The sequence below is a fragment of the Cordyceps fumosorosea genome, assembly GCF_001636725.1.
Source record: "Cordyceps fumosorosea ARSEF 2679 chromosome Unknown scaffold_1, whole genome shotgun sequence".
Taxonomy (NCBI): domain Eukaryota; kingdom Fungi; phylum Ascomycota; class Sordariomycetes; order Hypocreales; family Cordycipitaceae; genus Cordyceps; species Cordyceps fumosorosea.
The window spans coordinates 1123103-1138513 of NW_017387301.1; the positions used below are offsets into that span (position 1 = coordinate 1123103).

Here is a 15411-nt window from a genome sequence, read left to right on the forward strand (position 1 = left end):
CGATCCGCGTCAACGCGTCTCCTCTCCCATCACCAACCAGCCCACCGCAACTTGTCACCACCACCACCCACCCAACTTCCTCCTCTCCCAACACAATGTCCTCTACCGCCGAACCTTTACCCAACGGATCCTCCCCCCCCGCCAAGCGCGTCAAGACCGACGAAACCGCCGCCGCCGCCGCCGCCACCAACATGTCGATCCCCTCACTGCAAGTCAAGAAGCTCTCCCCCGCCGGCCGCCTGCCCACCCGCGGCAGCGCCTTCGCCGCCGGCTACGACCTCTACGCCTCCCGCGCCACCACCATCCCCGCGCGCGGCAAGGTCCTCGTCGACACCGACATTAGCATCGCCGTCCCCTCCGACACCTGTGCGTGCCTCCCTTCCCCCCCTCTCCTGCCTGTGCTGACCTGCTTCCAGACGGCCGCATTGCCCCCCGCTCCGGCCTCGCGTCCAAGCACTTCATCGACACGGGCGCGGGCGTCATCGACGCCGACTACCGCGGCCCGGTCAAGGTGCTGCTGTTCAACCACGGCGAGGCCGACTACGCGATCGCCGAGGGCGACCGCGTCGCGCAGCTGGTGCTGGAGCGCATCGTCACGCCGGAGGTGGTGGAGGTGCAGGAGCTGCAGGAGAGCGTGCGCGGCGCGGGCGGCTTCGGCAGCACCGGATACAACGGCACGACAACGCAGTGAGCAAAAGGGGACGTATGTGTGTCGGGGGCAGATTATACACGGCGTTTTTTTGGTCAACGTTTGTCATGATAACAGGACCAAATGGTCGGGCTGGGAAAATACACCACATGCATCAGACATGCTATACAAATTCTAAATGATGGATAATGAATTTTTAAACAAAAAATCAACTACATATATCTAACGAAAGATATTCCAAACTATAGATTGCGCTTCTCTTCTATCCCGCACCATGTATCGTATATTTCTATGCCTTTCCCTCCCAAAAACTCCCACAAGTGCAGCTCTAAAACGGACGCACCTCAATCTTCTTGCGCGGCGAGCGGAGGCAGTCCAAGTTTCGCACGAGCTGCAGCTCCGCTGCCTTCTTGCCCGCCAGCATCCTCTGCTTCTCGCCGCCGCGCTCCTCCTCCGTCGCCATGGCCGCCAGCGTGCGCTCCACGACACCCGGCATCGCGTTCCTCGTGTGTGTCAGCACCTCGTGCATGCTCGCCAGCACCTTCTCCGTCGCGCGGGCCAGCGGCAGGTCCGCCGGCGCAACGTCGTCGTCGCTCACCCAGTTGGCCCGGGCCGTGACGTCGGCCGCCGCCGCCGCCTCGCGCATGCGCACCGTGACGAGGGCGCCGAACATATCGCCGGTACCGCAAAAGTAGCAGTCGATGCTGGGAAAGACGGCCTTGAAGAGGCGCGCCCGGCCGGTGGACGTCATGCTGGACCCGACGACGCAGAGGTGGTCGGCGGGGATGTCGGGCGAGGAAAGGCTGACCGAGGTGATGACGACGTGGGGAACGCGGTGCGTGTCGTGAAAAGCCTGAATGGCGGCGGCAAGGCTGTCCATGTCTGTGATCTTGACTCCGGAGAGAAGTCTTTGGCGTAGGTTGGTCAGCAAAAGACGGAACAAGCAAAGCAACCCAGAAAGCAGGACATGAACGTACTCGGCCTCGAATTGGTTGGGAATGATTAGGTCGGCGTAAGAGAGAAGCGACTTGTATGCGGGCACGACGTCGGCGGCGACGTACAAGTTGCCGTTGTCACCCATGACCGGGTCGAGCACCCAGAAAAAGTTTCCCGGTTGCTCATTGTTGGTCGCCTTGAGCTCCTTGGCGATGTCGCCGACAGCGAGGACGCCCTCGGCGCCGGGGATGTAGCCGGAAAGCATCATGTCAAAGTCATTGATGTAGTTGTCCTTGAGGCCGCGGTAGAGGTCGCTAATTTCCTGCGCCGTGGCTTTTGTCCCCGTCCAATGGCGGTAGCCGGTGTGGTTGCCTACCGGTATTAATCTCTCGTTTTTTTCTCTTCATTTTCTTTTCGGATTCAAACCCACTGAATTGCACGGTGTTGAGGGCAGCCGTGTCGCAGCCCAATGACTGTAGCACAAAGACGGCTACCTTGTTGCCGACATAGCTGCCGGGATGTCAGTATCCCGAGATCTGCACTCAGTCATCCCAGTTTTCCGGAAACAGCGTACCCCGAGACAACCTAAAATAGATCATTTAGCGAAAGGACTTGCCAGATAGGCATCTCGTGCGCATCACTCACATGGCTAGCGACGGCTAGGACCCGCGTGGGCGGCACAATCGGAGCGGCGGACATTTTTCGGCTCCCCGAGCGAGTGGAATATCGTCAAGCTGTGGTGGTAGCCTCAACGATCGTGTCTGCAAATTGTGGAGAGAAAAAGGGTAAGTAATAAGCAGAGGGAGGAATGGAGGAGGAAAAGATGCGCTTCAACCTAGATGACTTGCAGGACGCAGCGAGGCTGCAGACCACGGTTGACGTACCTTGTGCTACTGGCTTATCTGTGCGACCCCTCCAAGATCCTTGCGCAGCTGTGGTGGTGCTTGACGGCACCACGTACAAGCCAAAAGAGGGTGATTGGCGTGGAAAGAGAGTGAGCCAGAAGCCAGTCGATCGCTGCTCGTGACTGTGCCGGCTTGAAATGGCGATGAAACAAAGCAGGGAAGAAAATAAGCTTGCGCCAAAGTTGTATGCAGGCTTCAGCCAGCGCATGCACGATCAGTGCCGTGACAAAGTCAGCTTGGACTACCTCGACCCTTGCCCCACCACAAGGTGTGTGGTTCACTGTACCAGCAAACCTGCCATCGTTACTACAGTATACAGTAAGTATATATCCATTCATCGCAATGGCATAATTCATCAGTTTTGAATCACATTCTACCACCTCCTAAGCGACCTCTTGTGGTTGGTGCAAGTTTCATTTCATTATCGTGAGAGTCTCTGAGATCGCGGAGCATGCCCCTCCCACCAAAAAATATCAGGCAAAAACACTCAGCTACCTAAAATCGCGCCCTCTTGTTAAAGCTCATGCCTTCTCCAAGTCCTTATTTTCCATCCATCATGTCCGTCCTCTCGAAATCCCGCCTTGACCGGTCTTCTTGTTGTATACTTGTAGTCAATACGTGAGCTGCTCCAAGAACCCTGCCATACCCAACGCCCCGTTCGTAACCCTCGTACGCCATTGCTTCGATTCCTCCTGTAGAATCGACATTGTTTGCTGACCATTTCCGCGGCGTCTTTTTTCCTTATTTTTTTTTCCTCATCGTTTACTCTTCGTCACCAATCTGTATAGGTAGCGGGGGTCAGCACACATACACATACTCTCGCAGCCACGTTTCCTTACCTTGGGGGCCAGGTAGAAGCGCAGGTAGCTGCTGCCCGACAGGTTATACTCGACGAGCAGCGGGACCTCGCTCGACAGGCAAATCTTGACCTGGCTGGACAGACCCGCGGCCTTGCAAAAGTTGACGAGGTACTTGAGCGAAAAGGTCAGCGACACGGGCTCCGTCAGCTGAATGTCGACGTTGAGGTCCGGCTTCTCGACGTTGGTGTGGCTGCGCAGCGTGACCGAGCCGTTGCCGATGTCGCCGTTGCACGTGAACTTGACGCCGTCCTTGGACGCCTCGATGCCGACCGACTCGGACATGGCCGAGAGGTCGGTGCAGATGCGCCGGAACTCGCTCGACGGCATCGAGATGGTCGCCGCGTACTCGGTCTCGGGGATGCCCAGGTGCTCCTGGTCAATATCCATGAGCTTGAGGTCGTACTCGCTCATGCGGTCGTTCTCGCTGCTCTCGAAGACGAGGTTGAGCACGTCGGGCGTGTCCTCGGCCTTGAGAGTCAGGATGTCCTCGTTCTGCGCCGCGCGCAGCACCTTGGTGAGCGACGTCAGGTTCACGCCCAGCGCGATGTTGCGGTCGCACCGGAACGGCGAGAAGCCCTCGGCCTTGAGCATCATGGACACCAGCGCCACATGCGAGTTGTCCATGGCCTGCAGCGCGATTCCAGAGTCATTGCAGTCAAAGTTGCAGTCCTGCACGAGGTCCTTGATGGCGTCCACGACCTGAGTTTGTGCGCGTTCGCCGGTTAGCAATGGGGTCGAGAGATGGCCGGCCGGGCTGAAGAGTCGTGCGGTAGAGATAGAATTGGTACCTTCTTGAGGATGCTAGCTTGTTCGAGTCGTGCCTCCAACATTTCTAAGGAGAATTCGCGTCAGTAAACTTGGTCGGCTCCGTGACTGCGATTGCACGCGGTATCGGCAGGCGGTGGGTGAACTGACTGGCTGATGTATGTGATTATGAGAGTGTGGGTATAGAGAGAGACGACAAAATTCGGCGATATATAGCAAATGTGTAAGACGAAGGAGCAGATTCGTGGAAATGGATAAATTATAAGGAAGAGAAGGAGGAAGGGTTGTGCAGAAAACGCCCAACGCCCAAGCAGGCACTTAACACGCGGTGGATAATGGAGACGCGTCGCAGCGGGGTCCGTTTGACCTGCGCCAACGCCAATTTCACGCGCCGCGGGGCACACCATGATCAAGGGCGATTAATTACCATACCGAGTTTCAACAATCCAATATTTTATATTCTCAGTTCGGCTTAAAGTGTTCAAGCATGGCTCGCAAAAATGACGGCAGTAAATGTACGAGACTACAGCCACTGTAATGTAGCAGCAAAAATTTCAATCGTATATACAATATCCCGCGCCGCCTGCTGTGGCACATCGCCTATCAGAAGAAGAAAAATGGAAGTCTGAACAGCCTTATGATACTATATTTGCTGGGCCTGTGCCCCTATACTGTTAATACACATCTGCCGAATCAACTGGGAGCTGCTATCCCGCCTGGTCAAAATCTGACGCGGGGGCTAGCTGCAATTCAAGTTGTCAAGGAAAATAAAAAAGAAGGATAGAGTCGAAGCCAAGTTGCACCGTAAACCCAGTAGCCCCAATACTACTATACCAGAATTTCTATACGTTAGATTGAAACAAGATCCAACCGCCCAGCGCCGTAAGAAAGAAAAGCGAAAGTTGAATCATTGTTTGTAAAAGGGAAAGTCGAATATTTAGAACGAATTTAGAAGACGAGAGCGCTCCACGGTTTACATCGAGACCACTCGGTTTGTCGTCTTCTCAGCCGGGGTACTGTGTCGGTTTTTGGGACGAAGGTTGATGACTGTCTCGAGCTCACGTAGCATGCCTCGCGTGGCGTCCATTTGCTGACGAGCCTGTGCCTTCTGCTCGCGGTCTTCTCTCATCTTGACCAGGCGCTCCTCTCTGGTGAGCGTGCTCCGGGGTCTCGGCAGGGCCACTGCTTCAAACACCTCCTTGTCTACCACCGGAGATCCTTTTTCCGAGCGTGGGGGAGATTCGCCCGTCAGCGCCTTGAACGCGTCCGCCGCGTTGCCGTCTTCAGCAGCTGTAATGCCGCTCATGGAGCTGCGCGGTGACATCAAGGTACTCATCGACGATAGTCGTTTCTCGTTTCTATCGATACCGACCGCGAGCGCATTCTTGCCTTCTTCCCATGCAGCCATCACTTCTTTTAAGTCGACACCGATTGAATCGTACTGGGCCATCAGGTTTGGTCCCATTTCCGAAATGTCATTTGAGTCGTCAAGGGCTCTGTCGGATTCCTCTCTCAGCAGGTGTAGCTTGGCCTGCAAGCCGCGGATACCAGTGGAGAGAGATCCGAGCTTCCGTAGCTGCGCACGCCAGCGTTCGCGGCCAGGTGTCAAAGGAATTTTTGGTGTTGGGGGGATAGGGAACGCTTCAGAAATTTAGTTGGCTATTTACAATTGCGATATGGAAGGTACTCACACTGTTCCTCGCTGAGAATGTCTTGAATTCTCCTGAACGCAGCCTTAGTCGACTTGTTTAACTCTTGCAAAGCCTCGACTGCCGCAGTCCAGCGCAGCAGGTCATTGCTCTCTCCGCTGGCGTCAAGGGCTAGCATGGCACAGAGCAGCATTTTTCGCTCCGTATAGAATCTGGCAGCTAGGATCTTCAAGGTGCGCAACGACTCCGAGTCTTCGAACTCGGCTTCGGTGAAGCCTTGGCGAGCATCTTGAATGTCAAAGTCGCTAATGTCGTACATGTCGTAGTACTTCTCGAGTTCGGTTTGCTCAGAGAAGCCCTGTATCAGTGTAGCAAGTCTATCGTAGAGTTCAAGCACCTCGGCCATGCTTGTCTTCAAGACCCTCCTCAGGCGAATGCACTTTCGGCTCTGCGACCGGTCTTCGATGCGACTAACTGGCGGAAGCGGCGCGCTACTACTTGGGGTGTCAGCTCGTCTTTCTGCTGTTACAAGGGTGCAGCAGCCGTACATTCTATATCCTCGCGAGACCAGCTCGACTTCTTGGACCAAGGCCAGTGTAGCCTCAACAACGCTGTCGAACTCGTGTGAGTTGATGATGAATCCACTTAATTCGGATAATGACTGTTCTCGTCGGTAGTGAAGCCATTGTCGTCGTACATAGACCTGCCCTAGCACTCCGGAGGCAACAAGCAGGGCTATAAGGAAAATGAGGCGCTTTCTGGTGATGTATGAATCTTTCCTGTGCCCAAAAATCCAGCTAAGCACCACGGCAATAGCCAAGGCACCCAATATCGACGCGATAATGCCTTCGTTCGAGAGGAGCGACTGATCGTTCTCAACTGCCGCGCCCAGGGCTTCAGCCCCTGCGTGTCGGCGAGCCGCAACCGTATGTCCGCTGAGCAGCTGAGACGCAATAATCATGTATCGGAACTGCTCTAGAAATTTCTCGTTATCGGCCCTATCCATGCTGGCTGCGACTGCGGCCTAGAAACGACATGTTAGGCGTCATCGGACGATGCGGCGGGGAAAGCGGAAGGGCATACTGAGTAGTTCCTCCGCAGCGCTCGTAGTGGGTTGAGCGCCGCGTCGCTGGTTTGCAACGGTGTGGGTGCCTTGTTTCTGAATCGTTGTTTCACGAGAGGTCTCCCGGTAGGTGCGAACTGCGACGGGCTTCCAGGCGGCGATAGATCGAATTGGCTTGAAGCTGGTCGGTCCGGCTGGCTATCGGCCTCGGCCCAGCCCTGTTGAGACTCGTCATCCTGATCTGGAAAGAAGGGTTAGGTAGGCGACAACAATGGGAATGGTCGCGTGCGAAGAATGGGTTGGGGCGCGAACGGTGACACTGACCCTTAAGATAGTCGGCCAGGGGCGACTCTTGGTCGATGACGGGATCCATGAAAAGGTCGGTTCGGAAGGGTGTAAAGAGACAGAGAAAATGCGACGGTGTTATGAACGGCTTGGATGGTCATTGAAGATATGGGAATAACAACAGTATGACAAAGGGAATGTTGTGGTGAAATGGATGTTGCGACCGCACAGGCACCTGACGGGTCCGGGAGCGTGGTGTCGAGGCGGCTTTAGGTGCTGGCTTGTAGCATGATGGCAAAATGACGATATGCGACGTGTGATATGACAAGCAAACCTTTGGCAGCGCAAGGACAAGAACCAGCCCAGAAATCACCGCTCAAGTCCCTGGTGGCGCTTGGTAGTGTTCGAGGTTGCAAGAAGTGATGTTTGGAGGAGAGGCCAGGTGTGATTGTTTAGTTAGATTGTTTAGGTGGTTCTGTTAAGCTGGGCACATGTCCGGGGGTCGTGGTGGTGGCGTGGGCAACTGCAATTTCCGACCAGGAGGCGATACATGTGGTATTTTGAAAGAGGTGGTGCCTAGGCAGATGCTGGATACATATGTACGCCATATCAGAAAGGTTGAGGTTGATCGTTTCAAAGTTAAATAAAAGGAGATGAAATACCATGCATATTGTCATGTTGATATTTTTTTTTTCTTTTCCACAAGCTGCAATAACCAAGTACTTCATCACCGTTTGTTCCCCTGAGGTCCTCACCCGCTTGTTGGCATCCACTTCTACCGGCAGTGCTATTCCCCTTCAAGCATCAGCAACGAACCCCTCCTGCCATCCTTGTCGCCCAAATTTGCCGTCCACATGCAAACGCCATGCAGATAGATGCAAATGTCATCTTTGCCCGTGACTGACTCGCAGCTCCCCACAGCATCCCCTATATCAGGTCGTGATACAGATTCATCTTCAGATGAATCCCCTCAACGCGTCGTCCAGCGATCTGCTCTCCCGCAGCGGCACCGCGGCCCCCTTCGCCGCCAGCCCGACCCTGTTGTGCCAGACGACCGTCATGCCCGCCTCCGTCGCGCCCTGGACGTCCCCCGCGCTGCCCGCCACGAACAGCGCCTCGCCGGGCTCGACGCCCATCGCCGCCAGGATCGCTGCGTACGCCTCCCGCCGGGGCTTGTAGAAGCCGCTCTCCTCGGCCGTGACCACGGTGTCGAACGCGCCCGCCCGCCCGCCCGCCGCGGTGCCCAGCGCACGGGAGCAGTTGGTTACAACGCCGAGCCGGTAGCCGCGCGCCCGGAGCCGCGCCAGCACGTCAGGGACTTCCGGCCACGCCTGCAGGCTGGACCAGTTGCGCAGCAGGGAGGCGGGCGCGGAGGGTGCGACGCCGGCTTCGGCGGCAGCCTGCCTCACGAGGTCTTCGTACGGGACGTAGTCGCCCTGGCCAAAGGTGATTTCGAGATAGCGTGCGCGCCACCGGCGGCCCTCCTCCTCTGTGCCGGTCGGCGTCGAGGCGTTCCATAGAGTCCAGGAGTCTAGGAGGGCGGTCAGGAGGTCGAATATGATGACCTTGGGGCGCCAATCCGCGTCAGTAGTACTCTGAACAGATGTAGAAGGAGCCATATCTGGTCGCGTATGTATGATGGAGTGTATAAGCAGGTGTAGATTTTGCAGCACAGAGTAGCGATAAATCGTCGAGCGACCCTTACGAGCCCCGCCAACTTATTTACTTGGGGATCAACGTCATAAAAAGATTAGCTGCCAACTCGTTCCGATAAATTTTCAGGCTCGCTTTCTTTTCGTTCACCTGACTGAACACATCATCTTGCTGTTCCGTCATCACTGGTTGCCCACAGCTTCATCTCCACCCCTCTCAGTGCGTCGTCGTTCTCGCGCACTCCATTAGGTATAGCGTCGTTTGACCGTGACGAGAAGGTGTAAGTCGGCTCATATCAACTCGGAGCTCATCGGCGGGTTGCAAAACAACTCATGTATTTATTCTCCAAGGCGAGGCATTTGACAAGTCCAAAGACACGCACTTCTCTACACCTACATCACACTGCACTACTACACTGCACTTCACGCCTGGCACGCCGCAATGCCCGTCCCACAGAGACTGAATCCCAGCCAGGAGAGCCTCCAGCAATTCTATGTTGGCAAGGATATTCATAACGTGCCTACGCCTGCTCTGGTGCTTGATCGAGCCAAGATGCGTCGTCACTGCGAGTCGCTATCAGCGGCGACTGAAGCTCTAGGCGTTGATTTCCGGGCGCATGTGAAGACACACAAGGTAAGCACAACAGCGAGTGGCAGCACACGACTTAAGCCAGGCTCTAATGACTTTGATAATAGACGGTCGAAGGCACCAGGCTCCAGGTTGGACAGGCAAAGCTTGTGAAGCTAGTCGCTTCGACAATCGCCGAGATTGAACATCTACTGCCCCTCCTTCAAGAGTACCAGCAACAGGGACGACAGGTCAATATTTTGTACGGAATCCCTTTGCCCCAGTCTCAGATCAGCCGCTTGGCAGCGATTGGGCTGCAGCTGGGGCCAAAGAGTCTTTCCGTCCTGGTAGATCACGCCGATCAGCTCAAGTTCGTGTCTCGATTCCATGACGAGGCCAACTTCCCCGCCGGCGTGTACGTCAAGGTCGACACCGGCTACCACCGCGCAGGGCTCCCTCCCTGGGGATTGAACAAGGACAGCCTTCTTTCGGATCTTGTCACCCTGGACGCGAAGGGCATAGTTGATTTTGTCGGGCTCTACTCTCATAGCAGCCTCAGCTACAACGATTCGACTCCTGCTCAGGCCATGGCAAATCTGGAGGCGGAGATTACTGGTTGCATGGACGCCATGGCGACGAACCATGGACTCTTCCCCGAAAACAAATCACTCGTCATCAGTGTGGGCGCCTCCCCTCAAGTTTCAGCTGTTGAAAACCTCCTTGATGAGGATAGCGAGTTGTCGCCGGCTGCGCAGTCACTCCGCGCCGTCATGCAATTTGTGGCTGGTGGAACTCAACACGGTATTCGGACCAGCCTAGAATTGCACGCTGGCGTATACTCTATCCTCGATGTGCAGCAACTGTCGACTAGGTGCAGGGCAAAGCTCGGTGACTATGAAGACGAAATCGCCATATCCGTCGTGTCCGAGGTGTGCAGTGTGTACAACAACGGCGAGCGGGAGCAACCAGAGGTACTCGTCGCTGCTGGCGTTCTTGCCCTTGGGAGGGAGCCATGTGCAGCGTACAAAGGATGGGGTGTGGTCGATCGCTCGACCTTCCCGCCAAAGGCCAATGCCAACCGTCAACTCATTGTTAGCCGGGTTAGCCAAGAACATTCGATCCTTGCGTGGGATAGCAGTTCCAATGATGCAAGTGGCGGCCAAATCCCCCTCACAGTTGGCCAGAGCATTCGCATCTACCCTAACCACGCCTGCATCACAGGTGCGCTATATGGGTGGTACCTAGTGGTAGACTCAGATACATCTGGAGCTGAAACGGAGATTGTTGACATATGGTGCAGAGCAAGTGGGTGGTAGTTTGGGAAGCCAATATGGAAGATGACGCGACCGATAGCGAGAAAGATATGCACTCAGTGCCTCGCATGGTAAGAGCATGAGTGTGGTAATTCAGATAGAGATAAAATGCGAATGAAGCAGTCCTGTTTCCCTGCACCTGCTGTATAGTAACAAGGATGATAGCGCTTGGCTTTGATATGAGCCAAACTTGCCCGATCCGCCACCATCCTCGACCGTCTGAAAGAGGCCAAATACATCGCAGCCTTCACTCCGCTCTTTATTTATCAGGCGTATGATATTCATCGTCTGAAGCACTGGAAAATTTCCCTCTTCAAAACTGCTTCCATCCAGGCGATTCCGAAGCCATTCTTCACACCACAGCCCTAGCCGAGGATCATGAGAGCGGAGCAGGCAGGCTATCAATATTCCCGTGATACCAATGGTATACATATTGAGTCGTACACATGCTTGCCAGTCCATACCGGCCACGACACGAAGGAGGAGGTGGATCCAAGATTCAACTTCAACGTAGCACCCACGAATCTCCTCTGGGTGTTCGACGGATAAGCTGGCCAGGGGTCCGTTTGATTGGAGAACTTTTGTTGCAATATAGTACGCAGCATCCATGGCATCTTGGTGAGATGCCATGTGCAGTGGGTGGACCTCTAGCCGCGCCGCGGTGGTCGGCGCGGTGGCTCGCGTAGCCCCTATTCCGCAAGGAAACGACCATAACTGACACCACGCATGAAGTCGGGCTTTCTCGCCGCTGATGAGCTGTGAAAAGGAATCACTTCCCCACTGCACCTCTCCCGCGCTCTCCACCCCTTCAGGCATGTAGGAGTTCGCCTTAGAAAGAGCGTCCCAGTGTGCAATGGTAGCCGCGTTATTGATACGATGTGCCTCGCACAGTACTGGAAGAATGGACGTGCGCCGGGAGTTTAGTCCTTCTAAGCCTTTGAATGAAGAATTAAGTGAGACTTTTGGTCGATGTCTGTGAAAGTTGAGCGTGCCAAAATATACCCTGCGCCACCACATTTGCATCTGAGTCTCGACAAGCGGTTCCAGCACATCTCCAGCTTGGCAGTTCCAAGCAAGGGACCCCGCGGTATAATTCTGGACGAGTTTGGTTGCAGCTTCGTAATGCAGCCCAAAGGTTTGAAACGAGCCCATTGATGATTCAATGAGGCAAAAGAGGGTAATGAGAGCCAAGCCAAGGACAGGGCGTGCATCGAAGTCATGCTCGCTCCATCGCGCCATCTTCATCATGACGGAGCCATAGAACTCTTGACTGACAGCTTCGTGTCCTGGATCGGGTCGGAAATTTTGCTCGGGTATGCTCGACGGCGTGAGCAGGCTTCGTCGCGGTGACGTCCGGCTTAGATGACTCGCAGACACGGCCACCATCATGTCCATGAAGAGTGGTGACGATCCAAGGGAGAATGCATCGCCTGTGCGAAGAACCGCGGCAAATGGGGCGAGGCACTGCCAGTCCCATGTCGTTGAATAGAACTTCACGGCCTCGGCGGGGTCGAACCGTGGTAGGAGGACTTGCGGTAGAGTTGGAGAAGAATGAGCCAATTCAACCGGTATAGGATTTCGCACTAAATCGACGGAATTGTTGGCCGTGATCTCTTCTAGCGAATCCGTTCCATTTTCTGGAATTTTGTGTCTTGTTGCTGACTTCAGTCCCCTCCCGCTTGCTCTATTCTTGGTGCTTAGCTTCTCAGCGGCACCAGGCTGGTACACTTGACGGAATTTCAGGGGTGCACTCCGGGTGCATTCACCCCCTAATCGCTCACACCTTCCACATATCGGGATCTTCTCGTCGCACTTGCAGGGGATGTTAGAGCACTGTGCCTTGACTGAAAGACATCATCTTACCTTGACTCGCCGAGCTCTGCAACCCAAGCATCCCGTCCGCGTGCGGGTAATATTCGTCTTTTTCGGCCGCAATGGCGCAGGCTTATACATTTTCGGCCATTGACAAACTTTTGCGTGGGCCGAAGCTCTGTTTCAACGATTCTCTTCTGGGAGTGAAGGAGTCAGGTTGTTGTCACTGAAATGTTACGGCGTGTCCTCCCACACAAGGGATGTACATAGTTCACAACTGAGCCGACATGTCAAGCTTCAAACGTCAGAAAAACGTTCAAGAAAAAAACATGGAATTGAAATCAGCACCTGTTTGAATGCTATTTCGAATTGATTTTTATATTTTCTTTTTCATATGCAGCTCCGATCATATCGAGAGCTCGTTCGCTGACCAGCAAGGCGGTCGGAAAAACTATTCGCCAGAAGCTAAGGGTTGCTCTTAACAAGAGAGAACCACGCCCACTTCGGTCGTCAAGCGCTACCTAGGTATTTATCAAGGAAGGCTTCGTTCGACAACTCGGCTAGTTGGCATCAATTCGACTCTTACCATCCATCAACTATAGTCTAGAGTCATGGAATCAAAAACGACATAAATCTACCGAAATGGCAGCACAATACCATGCGCCCTGCGGGCGCGCTGCCGGTCTTGCGGCAAGCCGCCATCATGCCTCAGTCGCCGACAAGATGCTTCGCCATACCATTGAGCGACACCCGCAACGCATTGCATCTCAACGTCGACGTATAATGTCACATAGAGGGCCGCTAGAGAGCAGACGGCGACTCGGGAAGCGAACCCTCACCGGCGCCATGCACCCCCATGCGCACCCCGCACCGACCTGGCACATCGAAGACCTTTCGAACGCGACGTTGCAGTGGTTTCCGCCCACGACCCCCGAAGAGCGACGGATCAATTCTCGCCAAATATCGATACCAAATCTATGGGGCAAATTTCTTAAATGGCTGGAAATGTCAGACGCCGACAAGCCGTTCATCCTACCTCCAAGGGAGATCGATGAATACCCCAGCTTTTCAGAAACCACAGAGAACTTGCGCCTCCGTATATCCTCTCTTACCACCAGCGATACGAAAGCAGCTTTAGACATCTGTCAGACCTTCTGTGTGACGGTACAGGAGGGCATTTTGATTGGACATGTATCTACGGAAGACATGCTGGTGGCATTGAGTCCTTTTGATTCAGCTTCGCTCCAAGTCATCACAGATATGGGGATCAGTGGCAAGGTGTTCTCCATGATCCGGTCCTCTATCGCAGAAGCTTTGGAGGCTACGCAACTGAGCAGACCTCATGCTGTACCAGACGAGATGTGGGCAGCAATGTTCAAGTTTGTCGCGGCTATCAACGGCCGATTTCACGACGTGAGCTGCTTCAACAGGTTACTTACCACGATGCCCGAGTCCGTCAGGGCAACCATCTCCGACGATACCCTTTTCACATACACGAAGACATTCGTCCAGTCACAGGCGACTAGAGATCATCGCAACCCGGCTTGGCAATGGTGCTGTGCAAAGATTGGAAGTGCCCTCGGGCAGCTTAACGACAGCCAAAGGCTTGCGTTGTTCACCAGGATGAACAAGTATGTTCGTAATGCACGATGCGATACGGACACAAGAATGAGAGTTTCATTCGCCTGGCTCCTCATTCAGGCCTACGATGCACGCCTAAGTACGGAATCATTCATTAAGATATACAAAACCAACTCCGAGCGACATATGGATCACAATGGCTACCGAATATGGCAACTCGCAGTTGCCCACCTACACAGTCGCGGGATGCTCCCCAAAGATGCCCACAGACGCGTCGCCGGTTGGAATTTCTACGACAGCCTGCCGCAAAGATGGACGCTCCTTGCCAAGTCGTTATCAACAACTGAGAATGCCGACGCTAAGATGGCCTCGCTGTGTGGCTTCCTTGCCGGTATCGGTGAGACGTGGCATCTCATTGAGGGACTGATCGCTGCCCACGCAGAGGCTCCGTGCACCGAGATGCTTCGCGCCGTTGCCAATGCATCCGACAAGTTAGATATCACTATCGCACTCCACATTGCTGCCAACGATACCAAGCACGGCAATCATCTACTTTGTGCAGAACCAGGCAAGACAACGGAGGGGCATTTCGAGACATTCATGGCATATCCCAAAGCAGAATCGTTTGCCTGGCGCGCTATCAAGGCTCAAGGCGGCACCGTCGAGTCCAAGATGGAACTGATTGACTTGTTGAGCGAAATGTACGCCTCGAGCGCCACGCTAAGCAGGAGTCAGCGGATTCGACGCGCGCGGCGAGCAGTCGCCTACCAGGTGGCGCTCGTCGGGAGGATATCCCCGACCGTCTTGCGCAGCGTCATTGCGGCTGTCACCCTGGATCTCGACGAGGGACACTGGGGCCGCGAAACGCACTTGCGGTGGGCAACGGGGTTGGTTCGCGACCACGTGAGCCCCGAGGCCGCAGCAGAGATGCAGAAGCAGCTGCAGGGGTGGCGGCATCTGATCCAAGATGCCACTCCTCGGATACCGACGTCTGGGAGAGTGTCAGCGACAGAGTCTGGGGGCGGTCTAGATAAGGTAGACGCGTTTTGCACGTCTCAACTCCGAGACTCGTTAAAATCTGAGCGAAGGGGACCCTCTGCTCTTTCAAATCGCTTCATCCGAGGGTAATAAAGAAGCAGCGCACACCTTGACAAGGCTATCTATAGAAAGCTTATTTTATGATACCCGACGCTGTCACCTAGGCACCGTCATTGTCCATAGAGAAATAAGACCATTTGTATCTTGTCCGCTCAACGTCATAGTTCGATGAAAAAAAAAAACAATGGCACTGCAAAAATGGCTTGGGCAACCTCAATCCAAATCACTTGAGCCCCCCATAAAAGAAACCTTTCCACCTAAAGCTTCCCATTCTC

The 15411-nt window shown here is 54.6% G+C and overlaps 7 protein-coding genes across 7 annotated transcripts; 3 read left to right on the forward strand and 4 right to left on the reverse strand.

The window, feature by feature from the left end:
• Positions 1-95: 95 nt before the first annotated feature.
• On the forward strand, positions 96-691 carry ISF_00374 (dUTP pyrophosphatase; the record flags this gene model as incomplete). The annotated part of the gene is made up of 2 exons (XM_018843981.1): positions 96-366; positions 417-691. The coding sequence occupies 2 exons, from the start codon at positions 96-98 to the stop codon at positions 689-691; spliced, it is 546 nt and encodes a 181-aa protein (XP_018708431.1).
• Positions 692-977: 286 nt separating this feature from the next.
• ISF_00375 (pyridoxine kinase) lies at positions 978-2284 on the reverse strand (the record flags this gene model as incomplete). The annotated part of the gene is made up of 5 exons (XM_018843982.1): positions 978-1557; positions 1627-1957; positions 2016-2095; positions 2160-2170; positions 2231-2284. The coding sequence occupies 5 exons, from the start codon at positions 2282-2284 to the stop codon at positions 978-980; spliced, it is 1056 nt and encodes a 351-aa protein (XP_018708432.1).
• Positions 2285-3252: 968 nt separating this feature from the next.
• Positions 3253-4180, reverse strand: ISF_00376 (proliferating cell nuclear antigen; the record flags this gene model as incomplete). Its single annotated transcript, XM_018843983.1, has 3 exons — positions 3253-3270; positions 3330-4049; positions 4139-4180. The coding sequence occupies 3 exons, from the start codon at positions 4178-4180 to the stop codon at positions 3253-3255; spliced, it is 780 nt and encodes a 259-aa protein (XP_018708433.1).
• A 908-nt stretch (positions 4181-5088) lies between these two features.
• Positions 5089-7200, reverse strand: ISF_00377 (Proliferating cell nuclear antigen, PCNA; the record flags this gene model as incomplete). The annotated part of the gene is made up of 5 exons (XM_018843984.1): positions 5089-5756; positions 5807-6258; positions 6313-6788; positions 6848-7068; positions 7152-7200. 5 exons carry the CDS (start codon positions 7198-7200, stop codon positions 5089-5091), a joined length of 1866 nt encoding a protein of 621 aa, XP_018708434.1.
• An 868-nt stretch (positions 7201-8068) lies between these two features.
• On the reverse strand, positions 8069-8731 carry ISF_00378 (HAD-like domain protein; the record flags this gene model as incomplete). The annotated part of the gene is made up of 1 exon (XM_018843985.1): positions 8069-8731. One exon carries the CDS (start codon positions 8729-8731, stop codon positions 8069-8071), a length of 663 nt encoding a protein of 220 aa, XP_018708435.1.
• A 475-nt stretch (positions 8732-9206) lies between these two features.
• ISF_00379 (Alanine racemase) lies at positions 9207-11194 on the forward strand (the record flags this gene model as incomplete). Its single annotated transcript, XM_018843986.1, has 3 exons — positions 9207-9398; positions 9461-10553; positions 11103-11194. 3 exons carry the CDS (start codon positions 9207-9209, stop codon positions 11192-11194), a joined length of 1377 nt encoding a protein of 458 aa, XP_018708436.1.
• Positions 11195-13462: 2268 nt separating this feature from the next.
• ISF_00380 (hypothetical protein) lies at positions 13463-15166 on the forward strand (the record flags this gene model as incomplete). Its single annotated transcript, XM_018843987.1, has 1 exon — positions 13463-15166. The coding sequence occupies one exon, from the start codon at positions 13463-13465 to the stop codon at positions 15164-15166; it is 1704 nt and encodes a 567-aa protein (XP_018708437.1).
• Between the last annotated feature and the right edge of the window lie 245 nt (positions 15167-15411).